The sequence below is a fragment of the Halichoerus grypus genome, chromosome 9 (genome assembly GCF_964656455.1).
Source record: "Halichoerus grypus chromosome 9, mHalGry1.hap1.1, whole genome shotgun sequence".
In the NCBI taxonomy this organism is placed as follows: Eukaryota; Metazoa; Chordata; class Mammalia; order Carnivora; family Phocidae; genus Halichoerus; species Halichoerus grypus.
In genome coordinates this window covers 82,204,208-82,228,691 of record NC_135720.1, presented here as the reverse complement: position 1 = coordinate 82,228,691, position 24,484 = coordinate 82,204,208, and the positions used below count along the sequence as shown (strand labels likewise).

The window sequence follows — 24,484 nt, the reverse complement described above, 5'->3', positions numbered from 1 at the left end:
GAGACTTCGCTTCATTTTTTGCTTTTGATAATTTTCCCACTAATTCACTGCGGCTGTGTCCATGCCAGTCCATCCATTGTCTATTTCCTGCGTGCACATTAGAAAAGAGACAATGGTTTAAGAGGTGTATTTAGATAAGAAATCTTCCTTTGAAGCTAAAAATAGCAGGAAATTAGGAGTTGGAGTACCTGGTGTTTCATGAATAGGAATAAAATTTCATGGTTTAATTTGTAAATCGTGCTTATGGACTATCTCACATAACTCATAATAATCTTACTGACATTGGAAGAAATTATGATCCCCACTTTATATATCAAAAAACTGAAACTTAGAATAAGGGCCTTATCAAGGGTCTCACAGCATATAAGCAAGAGAATCAAAAAAGAGGAAGGAAGGAAGGAAGATTTGCTCACATCAAGTTCAGACTTCTTTCTATGACACCACATTATCTCCCTGCACAACCCCCATGTGGCATAGGAACAAATAAATAAACCATATGGTGAGGTCTGATTCCTACCCCCAAATCTCCCCACACCCCACAGGAGACATTAACTAATATGAAGTCTAAAAGAAAAGAGATGTTCGTATCATAAAAGGTGCAGTTCCTTCTCTCAATGGTCATCTTCCTAAGATCTGGCCTTTTTTTCAACTTTTTATTTTGAAATAGCTTTAGACTTAGAAATTGCAAAAATAACACAGAGTTCTCATGTACCCATGTACCCTTCACCCAGCTTCCCCCAATGATAACATCTTACATAATATAGTGCAGTTATCAAAACCAGGAAGTTGATAGTGATATATATTATTAACTAAACTGCAGGCCTTATTCTTATTTACCAATTTTTGCGTTCATTCAATTTTTTATATATACTGAAATGAAACTTTATCACATGTATAAATTAATTTAACCACCTCCACATTCAAGATACAGACTTTCCTATCCTCCTGTAGAAATTTGGGGTGTTATTCCTTGAAAGTCATTCCTTCCCCCAATCCTAAGCACTAATCTGTTCTCCATCACTATAACTTTGTCATTTTTAGGATGTTATCTAAATGGAATCATACAATCAGTCCTTTGAAATTGGCTTTTTTTTTTTTTTTTTTTTTGTGCTCAGCATAGTGCTCTTGAGATCTATCCAAATCACTGTGTGTATCCATAGTTCATTTCTTTTTCTTGTTGACTGGTATTCCATGATATGGAAGTACCACAGTTCGTCCATTTACCTGTTAAAGGTCATTTGGATTGTTTGTAGATTTTGGCTATTATAAATAAAGCTGCTATGAATGTTCATGTAGAAGTTTTTGTATGAACATAAGTTTTTATTTCTCTAGGGTAAACACTCAGGAGTAGGATTACAGGGTTATATGGTAAGTGTATGTTTAACTTTATCAGAAACTTCCAAATTGTTTTCCAGAGGATGACCATTCCTTTTAAAATATAGAAATGCCTAGATTATTTCATGACAGTAAATTACATCTATGCTGACTTAAATGGCATTTTTTATTTTCATAGAAAATATGTTTCTGCTTTCTCTATTTTTCTACGAAAATTATTTTAATAAGCAGAAGTTTCTGAAATTCATATTTAACCACATGTCAAGAAACAAATGAAAATATAGTGCATTGAGGAGTTCTTTATGCTCTAACAAATGAATGTAAATTTGATGTTTATGTAGAGGAAGTGTTGAGAGAGCAATTAATATAAAAAGCCAATACTGTACAAATTCCTGAAACACCATTATTTAAAGCTAACTTTACTTTGTAGAAAGTCCTTATCCAAGTAAACTTTACTGAGACCAATACTAGTTATCCCTTGCCTGCTAAAGGATGCATATAATCACATTGAACCTCAAAGGATGATTCCCGCAGAATAAAATGTTTAAAATTGCCACCAAGGCCCAAAAGTGCTTTGTAGCAAGTTGGACCCCATATTCATGGTCCTAATGTGATCTAAAAAAGAGGTCATTTGTCCTTCCTAATCCCAAACCTTTCAAAAATCCCCCTGTTCTTATCTCTAAGACCCTACTTTTCTTCCAAAACTCTGCTTAATGTCTCCCAGTGGATCTTCCATCATAACTAAGAGAAAAGTCAAAAGCTAGTAACAACCCCATGTGGCCAGATTCATGAATTTCAACTTCATCCTCACTCTGGTCATAAGCAATGTTGGAACAACTAATTACTCATTGGGAAGATCAGGTTGGATCTATATTTACCTCATCATATCCCAAGATAAACTACAAATAAATCAATGATTTAAATTAGGTAAGACCCAAAAAATACTGGATGCAGAAATGGGTAAATTCTCTTCTAACCTTGGAACCAAGAAGGCTTTCTAACTATAACTAAAAATAAAGAAGCCATAGAAGAAAATGTTGATAAATTTAGGCTACATAGTAATTACAAATTGATAAAATTGGGCTATATAAGATCAAAGAACACTGCATAATAAAATAAAAGAAAACAAACAACAAACAGAATCAAAAGACAAATGTGGGAAAATATTTACAACTTCTATCAGAGATAGTTAATCATCCTAAACTATAAAGATACTACTGAAATCCAGAAGAAAAGCCCAACAAACCAGTGGAAAATAAAAGATAGGAAATGAACATGAACAGACAGTTCACAGAAACATACTCAATCTTACTCATAAAAAAGAAATACAAATGGGGACGCCTGGGTGGCTCAGTTGGTTAAGCATCTGCCTTCAGCTCAGGTCATGATCCCAGGGTCCTGGGATCGAGTCCCGCATCGGGCTCCTTGCTTAGCAGGGAGCCTGCTTCTCCCTCTCCCCCTGCCTGCCGCTCCCCCTGCTTGTGCTCTGTCACTCTGTCTCTCGTCTCTCTATCTCTCTCTGACAAATAAATAAAATATTAAATAAAAAAAAGAAATACAAATGATAACATTTTCTCACCTATCAGGTGAGGAAAAATCCAAAATCTGGCCACAATCTTTTTTAGTTAGACTATAAGTAAACAGGCACTGATACTCCATAGGAATGCAAAGTGGTATCACTGTTATGAAAAAGTGTCAATATCTACTAAAATTACATAGCATTTACTCTTTGACCCAGGAATTCTACTTCCTAATAGTTCCATCAGTGTGTAGTATTCAGTATAGCTGAATAAACTAAGAATGCAATAAAGATCTTTCTGTGTAGCTATAGAAGGTTCCAAAATATAGTAGGTAAAAGAAAAAAATATTGTAATATAGCATATAGAGTGTGTTTACTTTTTGTGTAAAAAACTAAGAGTATAAAAAAAAAAAACTAAGAGTATATATTCATATTGCTTTTATTTGTATAAAGCAACATTGGAAGAATGGGTAGGGACAAAGTGAATGGGGACAGTTGAGAGGAACTAGATTTCTCATCATTAACTTCTTTTTTGTTTTATAAGTTTTTATTTAAATTCCAGTTAGTTAACATACAGTGTAATATTATTTTCAGGTGTATAATATAGTCATTTCACACATCCACAAAACACCCAGTGTTCATCACAACAAGAGCATCCTTAATCCCCATCAGCTATGTCCTCCATACCCCCACCAACCTCCCCTCTGGTAACCATCCGTTTGTTCTCTATAGATAAGACTCTGTTTCTCGGCTTTCCTCTCTTTTTACTTCTTTATATCATTTTGATACTTAAACCATATAAATATATTAACTATTCAAAACTTAAAAAGTACTGTTGCTTGCACATAGTAAGCACAGTGTAAATGTTTATTATTATTATCATTGCATATCAATATTTGGGTCAATTTGTTCATATAATGTACAGTAGTGCAAAATCTCACTCACTCAAGGCATTTTTATCATTGCAAAGAAGGACAATGCCAAAGATAACCTACCATAGGATTTTCACATGAATGTCCACAATCCTAAGCTGAAATAACATTTAGCATTCTAACTATTTCAATTTCTATTTCAATAGCATTTCTAACTCTCTTAACAAAGCCCTGTTCTAAAAGGTGATCTACGATTTGCCTTAACTTGCTTTCCATATATTTCTTTCATTTTAAACTTGGAATTTCAGTTGTATCTTCTCAAAGATTGCCCAGGAAGATTAAGTGAGGTAATACATGCAAAGTGCTTAGCTTAGGGCCTGGCATGTAATACACACTCAACTGTTAGTGATAGTAAACTGAATTATAATAGTAATGGAGTCAGTGTATTCTCATCAATCCTAGAATTGATAAATATAATCAGAAAAAAATTATCAATTCAGTAAGACCTTTTTGTATATTTTTGTTGATTGTTTTTTTCTCAAATTATCTTCCTCAATAGTAAATTTTTAGAATTTGAGAGTCTACATATCTTTTTTTTTTTTAAGATTTTATTTATTTATTTGACAGAGAGAGTGAGAGAGCACAAGCAGGGGGAGCAGGAGAAGGAGAGGGAGAAGCAGGCTCCCCACTGAGCAGGGAGCCCAATGCAGGGCTCAATCCCAGGACCCTGGCATCATGACCCAAGCCGAAGGCAGATGCTTAACCATCTGAGCCACCCAGGTGCCCTGAGAGTCTATGTATCTTAAACAAGAATAAATTTTATTTTAAAAGAGGAAGAGAAGGAACACCAGGAACTTTTTGAGTCTAGGGCTCTTTAGGTCTGATCATTGCAAAAAATGGTTGTGTTACGGTACCGCAAGGATGTTGGGGTCACAAGAGGGGGTTTTGTAGCTTTGTTTTTGACTGGTTATCAATTGTGGCTTAACCTATGTTTCCCCCCAGGAGGACTTTCCTGGCCCCTTAACTAGGTTAACTGACTCTGCACTCTGCTCCTTATATTTCTCTTGTCATAGCATCCATCACCAGAGATTGCAGCCACGCCATTCAACGTCTTCTATGTCAACTGTCTTTTTACCTCTGTGTGGGCTAAAGGTATCTGCCTTGACCACCTCCACCCATGCCCCATCCATACCCTTTACTACTATATACCCAGGTCCTAGCAGTTTCTGGCCACAATAAATGTGTATTGAATGAGTAAAAAATTCAAAACATTGCCAGCTAGTAGGCATTCATATGCAGAACCTCAAACCCCATCGGACCCTCTGCACACACAATGTGAAAACAATATGAGGAAATAAAGAAAAAATGGGTGGCATTTATCGAAATAATGAAAGCTAGAAAATAGCACCTTTGCCTCGGTTATCAGGAGGTTTCAGAAGAATAATTTTTGCCTGCAATTTTTTTGTCTAATTGCTTCAGTTGCCTACTTTAATTTGGTCATGTGAATGTGCTGACATTTTTTAATAAAGTGCGTATTTTGCCGGCTTGTAATTGTAGGCTCCTTTACAGAAGACTCTTCTATTCCCATGCTGCCTTTTTTCTCAATATTTTTACTCCTGCCTTTTGCAAAACATTTTAAATATTTGATTTTAGCCCCTACCACAGACTCCAAATCTGTGTCTGGAATTTGGAGATCAAAGTGCTGTAGCTAATCCCCAGGACATTTGCCATCGTGTGACTTAAGAATCCATCTCTTATCAAGTTTCTGTGGTTTTCTGGAGTATTTACCAGTCATAATGTTAAAATGTGCACATCTGAAACTATTTTTGACTTACATTTTCATGATGCTTCTCCGTAGTTAGTTTGTGGAAAAATATCCTGCTCCTGAATGGTATCGAACCCGGTCAAATCCTCTCCAGCCTCTTTATAAAGGATTCCTAGGTTATATCATCACATGTTTTCAATAAACCCTGTTTTTTGTTCTCCTTTAAACAGAGCATGTCTTATTCACAAAGCTCATGACGGTAGGGAAGGAATTGATAATGAAAAGAAGGTGAGTCCAAGGTAGGATTTTTCCTCACAGTGTTAGGATTTGTTAGGAGGCAATATGTTCTGCAGTCTGAGCCAGGGCTTCCAGAGGTGGTCGCCCGGAATTCTAACGCTGTCTCTGGAAGTAACATTGTATTATCTTATATGAGCCTCTCTGGGAAGCTGTTTCTTTCCTTTTAAGCACAGATAAGAACTGCAATATACTTTGTAAGGTTCATAACCAGTAACACAAAAAAGCAAATGTGGCATTTTGAAGTTCTTAAAACTGCTCTTTATCTGGTGCCAATGAGGGCAAATTTGGCAAGGATTTTATAATTAAAGATGGAACTTCAATGTGCAATTAAACAAGATCTATTCGGTTAATAATCCCCCTACAAATACAGATAGATGGATATAATAGATCTGTACATGGCACCACATAGGATTTTCAAAATTATAATGAGTAGCAGGTGCCTACTTGTGGCATGTAGTTACTCAAATTCACTCCTTTAAAGCACTATCTTTTCATTCTTCACAGAAGGAAAAGTCCATTTTCACACCCCAGTGTTTATCCCTAAGGATTACCCAGAAGCCTAAACTTTATCCATTTCTTATTTCTAAAAATAAGAGATTGTGCACTGAAAAAGATTAAGAGAGCCAGGTGTACCAGGTAATTCTCAATTTCCCCAGATAATGCTTAGAATGAATTGCCATCCATAGGTGTCCTTTGCTTAGTGACATTTTAAATGAAATGGCATCTCCATCTGCAAAATCCAAATAGCACAGTCTATTCAAAGAACTTCCTGAAGATATTCTTTCAAAAACTTTTAGTAGTAGGTGATGATTAATCAAACCTGCATGTCATCTGGAATAGGTATCAAGTTTCTCAAGAAAAGATTACAAATCCCAATACTAACCATAACTGGCTGCCAAGATTCAGAGAGCCCGTATCATTCAACTGCTTAGAGTAAGTGCAAAAAGGGAGTATAGAAGGTTAGGAATTTTGTTTTCACTCTGTCAATTTAAACCTGCAATGGTATTGTTTGGCTGATGTAATAAACATTCAGGTTATGACACTGAACGAACTACTACCCTCAGCCTCCCTTTCATCATAGGTTGTTAGGGGGTTTCCAGTATCAGTTTCAACTTTGATCATTCACTGCTGGGGATCCAAATCTTTTTTTAGACTTGTAGTCAAATACTGGTATGAGGCTCTGTTGAGTTGAAACTGACTGCAGATTTGGCATTTGGTATGCATGAAAATAGGTACTAGGAGAACATTTTAAACATTTGAGGATATCAACTCAGGAAACTGCTTCTAAAATCCTCTCTTGTACTTTCTGTATCGAGGAACATAATATAAAGCCATCATGTCATTGCCCTAAAACATGTTCTGAATATTCAGAAATACACGTGACTCTTCATCTTTTCATTTATTGAGAACTGATGGGATTACACCTAGGTAATTTGCTCAAGATACTATGGTGTGCCTTAAATAAGATGTGTTTTCCTCCTACTCATTACAGTGGTTCTCAGAGGACAAATATTTCTTCCCTGTTTTATAAATACAGAAACACAGCTTCCTTACATCCTCCAATCTGTACCCCATATCTGAAATTAAATATTTGTAGTCATGCTCTGAAGCAGTAGTTTCAGTATATTACTAATATTAGAGATTAGTCCTATGGCATAAAACCATGTGCGTGTGCACATACACACACACACACACACACACACACACACACACACATCTACTTCCTGACTCTGCAGCCTTGACCTCTCCCTGAACTCCAGCCTCACCCACTGTCTACCAGATGTCTAGAGGGCATCTCAAAATTAACAAGGCCAAAACTGAACTATCCATTTTACCCCTCAAATGACCCTCCTTTCTGTTTTCCCACCCACCCGCAGTATTTCCTCATCTCAGCAAATGGCACTTCATTCACCCAGTTGCTCAGGCCAAAAACCCAAAAGTCACCCTCAGCCTCCCTTCTTTGTGTCACACCCCACTATCAATCCTTCAGCAAGTCTTGACATCCCTGTCCTAACAACATATCCCAAATCCAACTCCTTCTCAGCTCTTCCTTATTTAACCTTGCTCTTCTAAAACTGCCCTCCTCTTGTCCAGACCATCATATGGCTTATTAACTGGCCTCTTGCTTCCAGCCCCATTTTGTTCTGTTTCCCAAAGGCAGCCGAAACCATCTTGTAGAATACAAACGCGATCCTGCCCTCTTCTGCCCCAAACCCATCACAACTTTAAGGATGTCAAAAGCTCTTGCCAAAGCCACCATGATCTGGCCAGGGCCCACTCCCTTCCTCACTCCATTCAGACTAGGTTGACCTTTTTCCCTCCCCTTGAATGCACAGACCATGCTTCTGCCTCAAGGTCTTTATTTTCTCCCTGGAATACTTCCTCCTAGATAAGGTCATTATCAGCCCTTCACTTCTTTAGATCAGGGCTCGAATGTCATCTCCTCAGAGAAGTCTTCCCTAGCCATCCCATCTGAGATAGCACTCCCTCTCCTCTATGACTCCACCCCCTGCTCTGCTTTTTTATTTCTCGAGACACTTTGTTACTACCTGGCTTTGTATTCTGTACTTATTTACTTGCCCAATGTCAGTCTACCCCAATAGAACATAAGCTCCTTGAGGGCAGAAAAGTCTTCTGTTTTATTCACTGCGCTATCTCCAGAGCATGGCTTATTAGCAGTCATGCAATAAAAATTATTTGTTGAATAAACTAGTGCATGGATGAAATAATTGCCTTAACAGTTACTATGAGAAAAATCATTTCCAAAATAGTCCTACTGCTGCATCATCATCCAACCATTTAATGTCCCAACAAAGAATGTACCACTTAGAATTATAGGAACTTGGAGTTACAAAGTTCCCTTGCCACTTTCCACTTCAGTGCATCTCATTTTGAAGATATGGAAACCAGCCCCAAGAGATAAGTGGTGACAAAACTGGTTAATGGCAGGACTGATGGTTGAACTAGGGATAGTTCAGTGTTCTTTATGCTTTCACACTTTGTTCCACACGTCTCTGTTCCTTTTGAGAGCTTAGAATGTTGTATACATAGTCAAATATAATGGAACCACATATTTTAATTCCTCCTTGTCTTGCTGCTGTATTGGCAATAAAGCATCTGGCATATGATATACATAAGGCACTAAGAAATTACAAATTCATGCAGAAATGGTCCCACATCGACAGGACAGGCTGACCGTTCTGTTATATTCTGCTATCTGGTTGGGACAAGCTACAATATACAAAGTTGTTCATTATAAGATTTGTGCTAAATTTATCTGAATGCCAGCTCTTTGCAAGTCGTTATATTCCCTATTCTTTCTTTTTTTTTAAGATTTTATTTATTTATTTGACAGAGAGAGAGACAGCGAGAGAGGGAACATAAGCAGGGGGAGTGGGAGAGGGAGAAGCAGGCTTCCTATGGAGCAGGGAGCCCAATGTGGGGCTCCATCCCAGGACCCTGGGATCATGACCTGAGCTGAAGGCAGACACTTAACGACTGAGCCACCCAGGCACCCCTATATTCCCTATTCTTAATAACACTTTACTTCTTGGAGTTTCACATGTAGGCCTTGGTTGACTGCCTACATTGCTGTTTACTGGTTTCTTACTAGAGAAAAGTTATCAAAAGAGTAACGTAGAATAAAATATAAGCAGTTTGTAATAAGACATACATGGATTTGATTTTTGGCTCCATTTACTAGCTAAATGATCTTGGATAAGATTCTTTAACTTTCTTAGTAACAATTTATGATCTATTAAAGTATGTATGCCTGTATACTTTTTTTTTAGTTTTTTAAAAGATTTTATTTATTTATTTGAGAGAAAGAGAGAGAAAGCACGAGCAAGGGGAGTGACAGGGGGAGAAGCAGGCTCCCCGCTGAGCAGGAAGCCCGATGCGGGCCTCGATCCCAGGAATCTGGGATCATGACCTGAGCTGAAGGCAGACGCTTAACCGACTGAGCATCCCAGATGCCCTAAAATACTTTTCTTTTAAAGTAAGGAGCTAACGTGATGTCAGGCACATTAAGGCAGACTAAGAGTTTTATGTGTATTATCTCATTTAATCCTCATAACAGACATGTGAGGAAAACGGTTCTAGCCCTTATTTACAAGTGAAGACTCCAAGATTCAGCAAGATTAATAGGCTCAAGGTTACACAGCTAGGAAAGGACAGAAGTAGGAATACCTGGGCTCTCTCACATAAAGTTCACACTTACAACCTCTGTGCCTCCTTGGAGGGCCGTTATAGAGAAGGGTTGAAATAGAGTCTGTGTACTACGCACTGCACATAGCCCCATGAGTCAGGAAATGTTGCCCTTTTCCCTCTCTTTCCTGCCACTGATAAGTTACCTGGTCAATGTGCTAAACTTCCTGGGCCATAGCTTCTTCTTTTAAATAAATAGTTCTCCTTTTTCTCATTACAAAAACAATGCATGCTTATTATAGATTATTTGGGGAAAAGAGATATGTATAAAGAAACTAAATTTTACACATTATCCTACCACCCAAAGATAATCCCTATTAACGTGCAGGTATAGGTACTTACGGTATTTATTTTTATATATACTGTAAGAGCACAAAATCCTTTGAAGGCAAAATTGGAATCATCTATGTATCCTGCTTCTTTTCAGAATGATATATTGGAGGGGACATTTTCTTATCCAATAAATATTCTTCTAAAACATGATGTCTTGTGGTTATATAGTTATCCATGGTAATACTACTACTACTAATAATAAATTAGGTAAAATTTATTATGTGTTAGCACTGTACTAAGATCTTTCAAATGCATCGACTTCTTTAGTTCTCACAACAACTCTGTGAAATAGGTAATTTTATGATTCTCATTTTGCAGATAAAGAAATGGAGGCAGAGAGTTCAGGAACTTCACCTGGGTAACCCAGCTGATAAGAGGCAGAGCCAGGACTGGAGCTCAGGCAGATGAGCGGCATAGGGCTTGCTCTGAATAGATAGACCAATATCATTTTTGATAAATCCATTTTTATTAGAAATCTGGATTATATCTAATTTTTACATTATTAATAATAGTATAAGAAGCATTCTTGTGCAAACCTGTGTTGGCAACCACAATTTTTTCATTAGATTACATTCCTAGAAGTAAAATTACTGAAAATAACAGGTTTTGAGTAGTTAATACTTCAGGCAAATAATGCCAAAATTCTCCCCCCAAAGAGTTTGAGAAAAAGAGAGAGAAAGCACGAGCAAGGGGAGTGACAGGGGGAGAAGCAGGCTCCCCGCTGAGCAGGAAGCCCGATGCGGGCCTCGATCCCAGGAATCTGGGATCATGACCTGAGCTGAAGGCAGACGCTTAACCGACTGAGCATCCCAGACGCCCTAAAATACTTTTCTTTTAAAGTAAGGAGCTAACGTGATGTCAGGCACATTAAGGCAGACTAAGAGTTTTATGTATCTTATCTCATTTAATCCTCATAACAGACATGTGAGGAAAACGGTTCTAGCCCTTATTTACAAGTGAAGACTCCAAGATTCAGCAAGATTAATAGGCTCAAGGTTACACAGCTAGGAAAGGACAGAAGTAGGAATACCTGGGCTCTCTCACATAAAGTCCCATTTTATTCTAAGACAAAATGTCTATGAAAATGCTTTTTCTCTTTCTCCTTGCCGATATTGACTATTCATTTTATAAACTTTGTCAGTTTGATAGATTAAACTGGTACCTGCTACCATTTTAAATTTCAAAGTGAGAAATTATAAAAAACTTCCTTTCATATATGTATTGGCCATTTTTACTTCTTCCTAAGGTAAATTTGTATTTGTGCCTTCTGTCCAATTTTCTACCAGGTTGTTTTCTTACTCGTTTATTTTTATATTTTAAGGAATATCTTTTCCAGGTTTGTTTTTTGCATTTTAATCTATGTGGGGCTTTTTTTAACATATGGAATTTTTAACTTTCATATATTCATGCCTCGGTTTCTCAACTGCAAATATGGGTTATTTAACTGTATTATTTCGAAGGCTCTTGAAATAATAAAATGTTATTCTATTTCTTTGCTTACTACAAGCAAATAAACCATCAAATAATGATCCATCAAATAAGTATTAAACACCTACGCTGTGGTAGGTGCCGAGCTAGGTGCTGAGGTTACAAGGACAAATAAGTGCTTTTGCGTGCTTTCAGTTTCTTACAGTTCCTGGAAAAGACTAGCATATAAACAGACCACTGCTATGACGGGGTAGGAAGGGCTCGTGGTAGTACACGTCGGAGCTCTGGGTACTAGTAGTAGAAAGCAGCCTTCAGGAGGGGCTTCTCCAGGCAGAGCAGGAGCATTTTCTAAAGCACTTTGAATGCCAGGCATCAGCAATTGATCTTTGTTCTAGGTATTGAAAAAAACGGTTTTGATCAGAGAAGGAATATAGTCACTTTAACACTTTAATCTTGCATTAGAATACAAAATAGCTTAGGGGCGCCTGGGTGGCACAGTCAGTTGGGTATCCATCTCTTGGTTTTTTCCTTGGGTCTTCATCTCAAGGTCATGGGATCGAGCCCCACGTGGGGCTGCACACTCAGTGGGGAGTCTGCATGGGATTCTCCCTCTCCCTCTCCCTCTGCCTCTCCCGCTCGTGCTCTCTTTCTCTCCCTCTCTCTCTAAAATAAATAATTAAATCTTAAAAAAAAAAAAATACAAAATAGTTTCGAGAAAGGAAAGACAGAGCAAAGACGAGGTCAGTGACGGCAGGGATGGCCAGGAGAGAGGTAGCATAGGACTGAACTAGGGAGGAGAGAGGATAAATGGAAAGAGGAAGATACAGGTGAGACACAGTCTGGAGGCAGAATCGACGGAGCTGAACCACTCAGTGGCTATGAGACGGGGGAGACAATAAAGAAGAAGATGTGTCTCTATAAATTTAATACACAATCTGTATCAGAACTTGGCGTTCTTTTCAATTGATAAATTTATTCTGAAACTTACCTGGGAAAATGGGTAGGTTTAGAATAATTGATAATTTTTCTTAAAAAAGGAATAACATTGAGGGGATCTTACACTAATGTCTAGTGTCACACTGATACAGGAATAAGTAATAAAAGAGGGTAGAACCCAAAATAGACCTCTCCGTGAGTATGTGGAAACATGTGCAAAAGGATAGATTCTTATTTAAGTAATAGTGGAAAAATTGACTGTCACGTAGGATACAAAAAAATGTTAGTTCTCTACTTCACCACAGAGACAGACAAATTCCATAGAAGTTAAAGATTATATAAGTTAGAGCAATGCTAGTTGTTATACAAATCCTCAAATTTCAGTAACATCTCAAAATAAAAAAGTTTACTTCTTACTTGGGTAATAGTCCAATGAAGGTACTCCTTGCTGGGTGTGGGGTATGTGGTAAAGGCTCTGCTCAATGCAGTCATTCAGGAACCCAGGGTGACAAAGGCCCTGCCATCTTTAGCCTGTGGTTCCTAAGGATAGGCGCACAGGTGGCAGAAAGGAAAAGACAGAAGGCAGAGGCTCTCTGTGTCCCCTCAGCCTGGAAGTGGCACACATTATTTCAATTCACCTTCCCTTAGCTAGACCTAGTCACATCACCCCACCCAGAGGCAAGCAGACCTGGAAAATGGTGTCCCTGGGTGGGCTGCCTCTTCCCAGGGATAATTCTACACTTCAGAAGAGAAGCATGCATCTGTGTGGACAGCTAGGTAACTCTGCCATGAAGACTATCCTGAATAGTAAACGTAAATATGTTAACTAAATGAGCATCTAAATACACCAAAATAAAATCTAGGAAAATACTTTTATAATCTTGGGCAAAGTCTAGATGACTTGAGTTCCTTGACTTCTAAATAACATGAAATACAGAAGGAGTAAAGAAAAATAAGTGACCTTTTTGCCTATCATGTTAGCAAAGATTACAAATTTATAATATTCCATGGAATACCTGAGAATGCTTAGGACAATATTTATCACACAGTAAACTGTCGCTGTGTTAGCTGTTACCATTACTATTGTTATTTTTATTAGCATTACTTTTATTAGCAAGGAGGCAGAAAAATAATTACTTTCATACATTGTTAGTAGCAATTGGTACCATTCTTTGGAGGGCGTTTGGATATCAAAACTCAAAATGTGTCAACATTCAACCCAGCAATCCAATCTCTAGGAATTTATCCTTAACCTACAGAAATATGTGTGCTAAACTGTTCATTTCAGCATCATTTTAAGAGCAAAAATTCAAGTAATCTGAAATTCATTAATAATAATTGGCTAATTAAATAAATTTCCTTCCTACCTTATACTACATATGTCTAGTGTGTTGATATTTTATAGCAGCTACTATTTTATAATTTAAAAAAAAATATTTATTTTATTTAAATCATCCAAAGGTTAGCTTATAGTGAGGCCACTAGGATTTAGAACAAAAAAGGTGGTGGAAGAATATTTTATTTGTTGTATTTCTGTTTTTCCCAGAGATGACAAGATGAAATGAGTTTAAAGTGCAAGAGGGAAATTTATGTTAGCTATCAGGGGAAATTTTCTGAGACTCTAACATAATTTACAAAAATTTTAAAAGCCTAAAGTCTCCAGACAGTTTCCAGGAATCAAAAGGTACCCCCTTTGTGGTTTACCTCTACAGAATCTGTCCTTACAATTACTAGTTTAAAAGTGTTCAACCATGATTTGCTTAATCCATATGATTTAGTTCTCCCCATTATGATTTGAAATTAAGCCATGTATGGTAAAATACACTTTCATAATAGATGTATTATGTCATGTAATTCTAGCAACAAAATACATCCCACCAAGTTCAGGTATGCAGTTCATCTTGCTTTTTTTTAAAGTTTTTCTTTTCAGCGGCCCTCTTGGCGCAGAGGGCAGCGCGTCAGCCTCATAAAGTTTTTCTTTTCATTCCAGTTAATTAATATAGTGTTACATTAGTTTCAAGTGTATAATATAGTGATTCAACAATTCCATACATTACCCCAGTGCTCCTCACACAAGTGCCCTCCTTAATCCCCATCACCTATTTCCCCTATGCCCCCACCCTCTGGTAATCATCAGTTTGTTCTCTATAGTTAAGAGTCTGTTTCCTGGTTTGTCTGTCTCTCTCTCTCTTCTGCCCTTTGCTCATTTGTTTCACTTCTTAAATTCCACATAGGAGTGAAATCATATGGTATTTGTCTTTCTCTGACTGACTTATTTCGCTTAGCATCATACTCTCTAGCTCCATCCATGCGGTTGATCTTGCTTTAACCCAATCTTTGGGTCCATGTTAGGGTAGCCTTAGATATGAATCCACCTTATAATGAGGGATTTTCAGTATTTTGGTGACTAATCCCTTTTACACAAAGTCCAAGGTGATCAATTTATATCCATTGTGCTGACTAAATAACACTGGAGCAAAGTTCCAGTGGAGTCTAATAATATGCTCTTCTACAATCCCTACGTGTCTTAAATATCATTACAGTATTTACTTTGCGCAAATCTTTGCAGTCTCCTCAAATCTCAAGAATTCATCCATAAATCATTCTGAGTGATTCAGTAAGTATGTGAACCTACTTCCTAGAACCTATAAGCCTATATTTCACATTTCTAATGGGCTGCTAGTAATCAATAACTATCTTCACTACTTCCCAACTTGTTCACATCTCTTTCCTTTGGGAGAAGTAGATTTTAAGAACTCAGGATTACTTGCTTTTTTTTTCCATGCAATTTGGAGCTCCCTATTGTTTATTAACAGTTCTATTTCTTCCTCTAGCCCCATTTTCTCTTGATGTATCCATAAAAGTACCATCTGTTTTTAGTATCATTTTCTTTCTGCATTCTGCTCTCTCCTGAATGCTTCATGTCATAATAATTTATTCCAGCTTTATTATCCCGTTGCTCTCCCAGCCCACCCTCTTCTCCCCATCCCACCCTACCCATGTCACCCTGGATTTTCTTTATCCACGGAATGGTATACCATAACTTCTAAGGGCACAACTTTGGAGTCAAGGAATGGCCAGCTCAGCCACTTAGGATATTGGGCCTTGGCTAGTTGATCACTGCAAGTCTTAGTTCTTCGTTTGCAAGAAGCAGATGGTCCTAATATTATCTAGCTCATAGGAGTACTAAATAGAGTCGTGTACATCAGGGTTTCCCAACTTGGCACTATTGGCACTTGGACTAGGTAATTCTTTTTTCTGGGGCATTGTAGGATGTTTTGCAGCAACCTTTACACTAGATGACAGTAGTAATCCCCTTTACCACTAGATGCCAGTAGTAATCCCCTTCCCAATTAAGACAACCAAATAAGTCTCCAGACATTGCTAGATGTCCCCTGGGAGGTAAAAATCATTGACAACACTGATGTAATGTAAAGTATTAAGCACCATGCCTGGTACATCGTAGGGATTTAATACATATTCGTGATAGATTGATGATCTAGTGGATTAATGAATATTCATTTCTAATGCAAACATCGAATATAATATCTGACATTCAATTAACTGCTTAATGCATGAATGGATAAACAAACGAATATGAAGCCAATGAGCTTTGAGGGCTGTCTGTAGTTTCTACCTTATACTAAAATGTGGTATATTCACTTAAGACAAGCCTCCTCTCTTTGAAAAAAACATTTTAGATGATTAACTAATTGCACAGCCTAAGCTACTCTGCCCAGTTTTTCTCCAGGCTTATTGAGATACAGTTGACATATAACAATGTGTAAGTTTAAGGTGTACACCCTATTGATTTGATACACTTATATATTGCAAACTGATTGGTAGCTAACACCTCCATCACATCACACAATTACCATTTCTTTTTTGTGGTGAAAACATTTAAGATATACTCTCTGGGCAACTTTCAAGTATGTAATAACAATATCATTAATTATAATCACCATCCTGTATATTAGATCCCCAGAACTTATTCATCTTACAACTGGAAGTTTATAATCTTTGACCAGCATCTCCCCATTTCTCCCACCCCCAGCTCCTGGTAATCATAATTCTAGTCTCTGTTTCTATGAGTTCAACTTTTTTAGATTCCACACATAAGTGATGTACAGTATTTGTCTTTCTCTGTCTGGCTCATTTCAGTTAACATGATACCCTCAAGGTTCATCCATGTTGTTGCAAACATTATGATTTTCTTCTTTCTCATGGCTGAAAAATATTCCACTATTTTTAATTTTTTGAGGAACCTCCATACTGTTTTCCATAATGAACATAACAATTTACATTCCCACCAACAATGCCCCAGGGTTCCCTTTCCTTCATATCCTCACCAGCATTTGTTATCTCTTGTCTTTTTTATAATAGTCATTCTAACAGGGGTGAAGTAATATCTCACTATGGTTTTGATTTGCATTATCTCATAATTAGTGAGGTTGAGCACCTTTTCATATATCTGTTGGTCATTTGTGTGTCTTGTTTGGAATAACATGTCTTCATTTCCTCTGCCCGTTTTTTAAATTGGATTATTTGTTATTTTACTATTGAGCTGTATGAGTTATTTATATATTTTGAATATTAACTCCTTATCAGGTAAGTGATTTGCCAATATTTTCTCCTATGGTACGTTGCCTTTTCATTTTGTTGCTGCTTTCCTTTTCTGTGCAGAAGCTTTTTGGTTTGATGTGGTCCCACTTGTTTATTTGTGCTTTTGTTGCCTTTGTTTTTGGTGACAAATCCAGAAAATCATTGTCAAGATCAATGTCAAGGAGCCTACTCTATGTTTCCTTCTAGGACTCTTATGGAGTCATGTGTTACACTTACATCTTTAATACATCTTTAGTTGATTTTTGTGTATGGTATAAGATAGCGGTCCAGTTTCATTCATTTGTATGTGGTCATCCAGTTTTCCCAACACCATTTATTGGTGAGATTATCCTTTCCCCATTGTATATTCTGGCTCCTTTGTCATTAGTTAATTGATCATGTATGCATGGGTTTATTTCTGGGCTCTCTATTCTGTTCCATTAACCTATGTGTCTATTTTATGCTGATACCATGCAGGTTTGATTATTATAGCTTTGTAATATAGTTTGAAATCAGGGAGCATAATGCCTCCAGCTTGTTCTTTTTTTTCTCAAGATTGCTTTGGCTATTCGGTGTCTTTTGTGATTCTATAGGAATTTTAGAATTGTTTGTTCTATTTCTGTAGAAAATGCCATTGGAATTTTGATAGAGATTGCATTAACTCTATAGATTGCTTTGAGTAGTGTGGACATTTTAACAATATTCTTCCAATCCATGAGCATGGAATGTCTTTTCATTTACTTGTGTCTCTTTCAGTTTCTTTCATAAGTGTCTTATAGTTGTCACCAAACAGATCTTTCACCTCCTTGGTTAAATTTATTCCTAAGTATTTTATTCTTTTTGATGCTATAGTAAAGAGGATTTTCTTATTTGTCTTTTTCAGAAATCATTATTAGTGTATAGAAACACAATTTATTTTTGTATATTGATTTTGTGTGCTGCAACTTTACTTAATTAATTTATTAGTTCCAATAATGTCTTGGTGGAATCTTTAGAGTTTTCTGTATATGTCATCTGCAAATAGTGATGGTTTTACTTCTTCCTTTCCAATTTGGATGCCTTTATTTCTTTTTCTTGCCTAATTGCTCTGGCTGGGACTTTAGATACTATGTTGAATAAAAGTGGCAAGAGTGGGCATCCTTATCTTGTTCCTTATTTTAGAGAGAAAGCTTTTATTTTTTTTATTATTGACTATGATGTTAGCTATGGGGTTGTCGTATATGGTAAAATAGGTGATGGGGATTAAGGAGGGCACTGGTGACGATCACAGGGCGATATAGGTAATTGTTGAATCACTATATTGTACACCTGAAACTAATATTACACTGGATATTAACTAACTGGAATTTAAATAAAAACTTTTTTTAAAGTATGCAAATATAATCCTTTTAGAGAAAGACTAAGATGGGCATTTCTGCCTGTTCCTTCTGCACCGAGTCCTGGGGTAGTAGCCACAGTGGTGCTCACACCCATTAAAAACTGCTTCTTTGTTTGCTGTAGTCTTGTGGATCTTGTGGCTGCAATCCGCATTGGCTTTCAAAGCAAGCTGTTTGGAAGGCCTGTCCCTCAAGTGGCAGCCTTAAAGTTAGGAGGCTAAATGTGGGGTGCAAGCCCTTAGCTTCTCAGGGAGAAACTGGGATGTGGGAGTTACCTCCCATTTGTATGGCACTGTGCTAAGAGTGAGGTTTAAGGCAAGATTATGTCCCAGCCTTTCCTACCCATTTCAATGTGGCTATTTTCTTATTTGCCAGATGTCTAGGAGTGCCTCAGCTAGTCTCTGGATTTCCTTCACAGGGAATTAGTCCATGTGCAAGTGTCTCTTTGGCGCATCGATGGGAAGAAGGAAGGTCAGGAGCCTCCTGTGACACTGCCTTTGAAAACCGCCCCTACCTAATTTTATAAAAAAGAAATCTTAGTGAGATTGATAAACTTTAATGGATGATAGCTATGAATTATTATGTTGCAGTAGAATTCAAGATGGAATATTGAAGTGATCCTTTGATTAACTTAAGAGTATTTCAGATTCTTATTCTAGTTATTGAAACACTGATATAGTAAAAGAACAAAGTTCAAGCTACTTTGAGTGTTTAATCTAAGTCCATTCTATAAATATTTATTGAGTGCTTTCCATGTTTCAGGCACTGTTCTAGGTACTCGGGATACAAGTTCTATAATGGACTACAAAAATAATAAATACATATGTAAAAATAAAGAGTAGTCATAACTTCTAAAATATTAGCCTGGGAAATATTCTAGGTGGTACTGACAGCAAAATTCAGTGGAGGACTGTAATCCAACCAGAAACATTTTTGTGACTGCATTCATCGTTTGCCATTTGGTCGCTCATCTGTGGTTTCATTTTACTGAACTCCAACTTTCTCGTCTGATCTGAATTACAATGAGGGTGTTAAATCACATCTGTAGTTACCTTTGCATATTTTGTGACTTCAAACAATTAGATTATGATTCACTGTGTGCATAATTTTTTGAATCGTTTCAAACCAGCAGTGTTGCTTTTACTTTTTCTAGGTTTTCTCTAATGAACGAACTTCATAGCTTCATACGTTTTGTGCTGTAGTCTAACGGCTCGATACCTGATTCTTTTAAACTAATACAGTATGTGCTTTTTGTGCCTCACTTTTCTCATCTGTAAAATGGGAATCTGTAGAAGACCTAACCAACACAGTTGTTATAAGGATGAAATAATTAACATTTGTAAAGAAAACACAGAACTAAAGAAAGTGCCAGGCACACAGTAAGTTTTAAGTGCTGTATTCTCTGCATCCCTACCAGTCATTTACTTATTTCTACTATCTCAAATATTTTAACATAGTAAATGAGGTATTGTTCCTTTTTCTTTCCTTTGTATACTTGGAAGGAAGCAGGATTACAATGAGAAATAAAAACAAATACATAATAAAATAAAATTAAAAAAAAAAAACAAATACATATCTAGCAGGGCCATATAAGAAATGTCTCTGTCTGTAAACCACTTGTCTCAGGAGTAAATCCCTCCAAATGATGCAAACCAAGAGACATTTTCACACTTAACTCTTTTCTAAAGTTTTTTTCTGATTTCAAAAGACATTGTCATTGTTATAAAATTCCATATTACAGAAATTAATAACTTAGAAAGTAAAAAGTCCCTTTACCCACCTACTCACCCCACTCTCTCTACCTTTGGAGAGACTTAATGGTAATAATCTGTATATATTCTCACATGATTTTCCTGTTCATTTATTTTTTATTAAAATAAGATTACATTGCACATACAGCTTTGCAACTGTCTTTTTATTCACTTAAAATAAGTCTTTGGTGTCTGTGTCAACACATTTAATTCCTTCTCATTTCCAACAGCTGCAGAGAGCTATAACTCAAGGACGTGCTTGTGGCTCTCTACCCACAAAGTCCTATAGTGGTTAGATCTGATTGGAAAAAGCCCTTCAGCTGATCCTTGTACAGCCAACCACTTCAAGTCCTGACCCAGAAGGGGCACCAGGAGAGTCATTCAAAAGATCTGCCCCGTCCACTCCCGGAGACCAGACTTCTCTCAGTACAGGGAGAAGGGCCGCGCTGGATGATGAATACACATTCATACAGCAGTTAATCCTGAGGATCACAGAAACATTATAAATCCAATGCCCTTGAAGTGGAACTCCTCTCTGGAGTGTGGATGCCCGGTCATGCACGGCCCACTTGGAGCAGGAAAGAAATTTTATTTGAGGATGTTAAGGTCAAGTTAACTTATTTTAAAATTGCCATAGGAGGCCATTCATCCCCACTTCACTTCTCCCACTTCAAAGCCTACTTCCCATCACTCAGATATTTGCCCTTGGAGCAATTAAGTCCCCTTTTATCTTTTCTATGCTTTCATTAACTGCTCTGTTTCTCTTTCTTAGCTTACAAAAGGGCAGATATTTTTGAAGTCAAATGTCAATATGTCAAACATCAAATATCCATTCCCATGCAATACACAGTGAATATAATTAATGCTCTTTTGTAACAAATGTACTATTACTTAATCTGTATACCAAACTTACACATAATTGACCGGCCAGGTATAAAGATACTCTATGCAGAGAGCTTAGAGTATCCAACTCAGCTGAGGCCTTTGTTAGAGAGTATGTGAAGTCTCAGACTCCACAACACAAGGAGATTTTTTGCAGAAAAGAGCTACAAGCTTCTTTGGCAAGAAAACAAGAGATGTGATGATACCAAGCAACACTTTCATAGCCGCGCAAACTATGATGCTCTGTGGCATCAAGCAGGAATCCGCCGTGTTAGGGCTGAGGACGGGAATGCCAATGAAACCAGAGCCAAAACAGCCCTAGTGCTCCCTGGAACACCGAACTTTCCAAAGGCCATTGTCCCTCCAGTTCTTCCAAGGTTACATAGCAAATGGTTCAGAATTGCATAGATAACGCATAGAATAGCCAAAGGGTCAGAACCAAGGCAATAAGGAGAGCCTGTCCTCTGCATTTTCGCTCTTCAGTTGTCACAGAGCCCCAGTAGCACCCCTCCAGGCTGGAGTTCAAGATCTGTTTATCTGTGCCTCAAAGAGGTCAAAGCGAACCTTTCTGAAACACTATTTTGAGCAGTAAAACTTCCACGTCCTGCTACTTATGGCTACTTCAACCTGTTTCTTTCAGATACCATTGTTCTTATCGCTTCAATAGCAGTTGTTTCTGCAAAAACTCAGGGTAATATTTTTGCCACGTCTGCACTCAGAAGTCTCCGTTTCCTACAGATCCTCCGCATGGTGCGCATGGACCGAAGGGGAGGCACTTGGAAATTACTAGGTTCAGTGGTTTATGCTCACAGCAAGGTAAGCTTTGCTTTCTAAATTATAGCACAAGGCTTCTGAAACTTTTTCACTGATTGCTGTGGAATATTTAATGAACCCATCAAGCAAACAGTCATTTCAGAGGTTGGTTAAAGCACAACGTATAATGGATTATTTAAAAGTCATCATATGGTTGCCAGAGGGAAGGGGAGGGAGAAGAGGCAAATCGGTGAAAGGGAGAGGGAGAGATGGGGTTGCAGTTGTGGAATGACTAAGTCACAGGACTAAAAGGCTCTGTACAGGGATACTCAGTGATACTGTAACAGCGTTGTGTGGTGACAAACGGCTTGTGGTGAGCACAGCATAATGTGCAGAGATGTGGAATCTGAGGTTGTACACCTGAAACTAATGTAACATTGTGTGTCAACGTTACCAAACAAAAAATAATGTTTTTCAAGTCCTCATGCCCCGAATAAATTATAGTAAACCCATGTCTTTAGAATACTGTGCAACAATAAAAAAAGACCGAGGAAGTTTTTCTGTTCACTGGGACATCCTCTGAATAAAAAAGTAAATTCCATAAATATATATATACATGCACACACACACACACACACACAATCATAAATATCCAAAAAGTAGTAAAATGAATACATAGATTTTTTTTTTCCTTTTTCACAAATTTTTTTTACCTCTAACAGTCTTTCATTCCTTTTATATCTAGGAATTAATCACAGCTTGGTACATAGGATTTTTGGTTCTTATTTTTTCATCTTTCCTTGTCTATCTTGTGGAAAAAGATGCCAATAAAGAGTTTTCTACATATGCAGATGCTCTCTGGTGGGGCACAGTAAGTATAAAAATCTGTTTTTATTTTTTGGATGTTGTGAAATGTTTCCTTTGAATACAGTGTAATGATTTCTATGAATCATTTATGAAAGGTCTCAATAAAAACATTAACTTCCAAAAGAGAGTTATGTGAAAATATACAGCACTAAAATTGTCTAAAGACTTTTCCCATCTCTATGGCTCAACAAAATTAAGTTCTCTTATAAATCATCAGAAGTATTTCTTGAGTGCTAGATTGTTGCCAAAATAAGGATACATTATTTTTTTAAACTGTGATTAAAATCTTGATAGGGTTGTTTGTTTGTCTTAACTCTGTGGAGCACAGATTTTAAATGACCAATTTTGCATCGGTTTACCACTCATCAAAAAGTTTATCTGAGTTTTAAAAAAAAGGAATAGTAGCTGAATGGAAGTTAAAGTAAAATTATGGCACAAGAAGTGAAAAAGAGAAAACTGGAAACCATCTGTGAGGTCAGAGATCATAGACACCTAATTTCAAAATTTTCCACTCAAAAACCTACTTTTCATTTAAATTGTTATTAAAAGACAGTTTGCCAAACAAATAAAAAAAAATCATGACCTCATACAGACCCATGCTAAAGATTTTAACTCCTTTTTTAAAATTTGTCGTTAATGAGGAAACCAGTACAATGTTATATCTGGTTTAAAGGACTATCCAAAAAACAGAATCGTATAAAGATCAAGAATATTGAAATGAATTCAAGTAGAGGTAAAGCTGGTTTCTTCCACAGTGTGAGAGTGAAGTCAATTAAACCTCCCCTAGACAGAATTTATTTACATGTCTATGGACAAGAATTATTTTGCAATGCTACCAGTTATCTACAACTTACAGAGTTGCAAGATAGCTCAACAGCCATGAAAAATGCAGAGCCCCATAAAGTCAGAAGTCAATAACCTGGAAATGTGTGCTCTAAGCAAGGCGTAGTTTTCCATTAAAGCAAAAATCTTGTCTGCATTGTAAAGAATTTATAAGACAGTCATTGAAACATGGGCCCTAATAAGAATGTCACAGGATAGGGGAGTGCTTTCTGCAATATATAAACTATATTCTTTTTATTTTCTTCCTTAAGACATTCCAAAAGGGTGTTTTGTGAAAATATACAGCATTTATAATTGTCTAAATGGCTTCCCATCTCTTTGGTCCAACAAAGTTAAGGTCTCTAAAAAATCATCAGTAATATTTCTTGAGTGCTAGATTGTCACCAAAATTAAAATACATCCTTTTCTTAAACTGTGGTCAAAATATTTATAAGTTATGGGGCACCCGGGTGACTCAGTAGGTTAAGTGTCCAACTCTTGATTTCAGCTCCAATCTGATCAAGCCCCGCATTGGGCTCAATGCTGGGCATGGAGCCTACTTAAAAAAATAAATATATATTTATAAGTTGATTGTTTTGTGGAATATAAATTTAAGTTATCAATTGTTGCATTGTGCTGCTACTCACCCAAAGCGCATCAGTGAGAGCTAGAACTCTTGTCAAGGACAAAGAAAATTTGTCAGGGCTTGTATTGAACAGAACTCGGGATATTTGTTGGCC

The 24,484-nt window shown here is 37.1% G+C and overlaps 1 protein-coding gene across 4 annotated transcripts in view; it reads left to right on the top strand.

The window, feature by feature from the left end:
- KCNQ5 (potassium voltage-gated channel subfamily Q member 5) overlaps positions 1-24,484 on the top strand; it is a 501,939-nt gene that overhangs the window by 379,139 nt on the left and 98,316 nt on the right. For all 4 annotated transcript variants that reach the window (XM_036101214.2, XM_036101205.2, XM_078055100.1 and 1 more), the window contains 2 exons: positions 21,943-22,118; positions 22,801-22,926. In XM_036101214.2, coding sequence (XP_035957107.1) covers positions 21,943-22,118; positions 22,801-22,926 — 302 coding nt within the window. The remainder of the gene's footprint in view (positions 1-21,942; positions 22,119-22,800; positions 22,927-24,484) is intronic.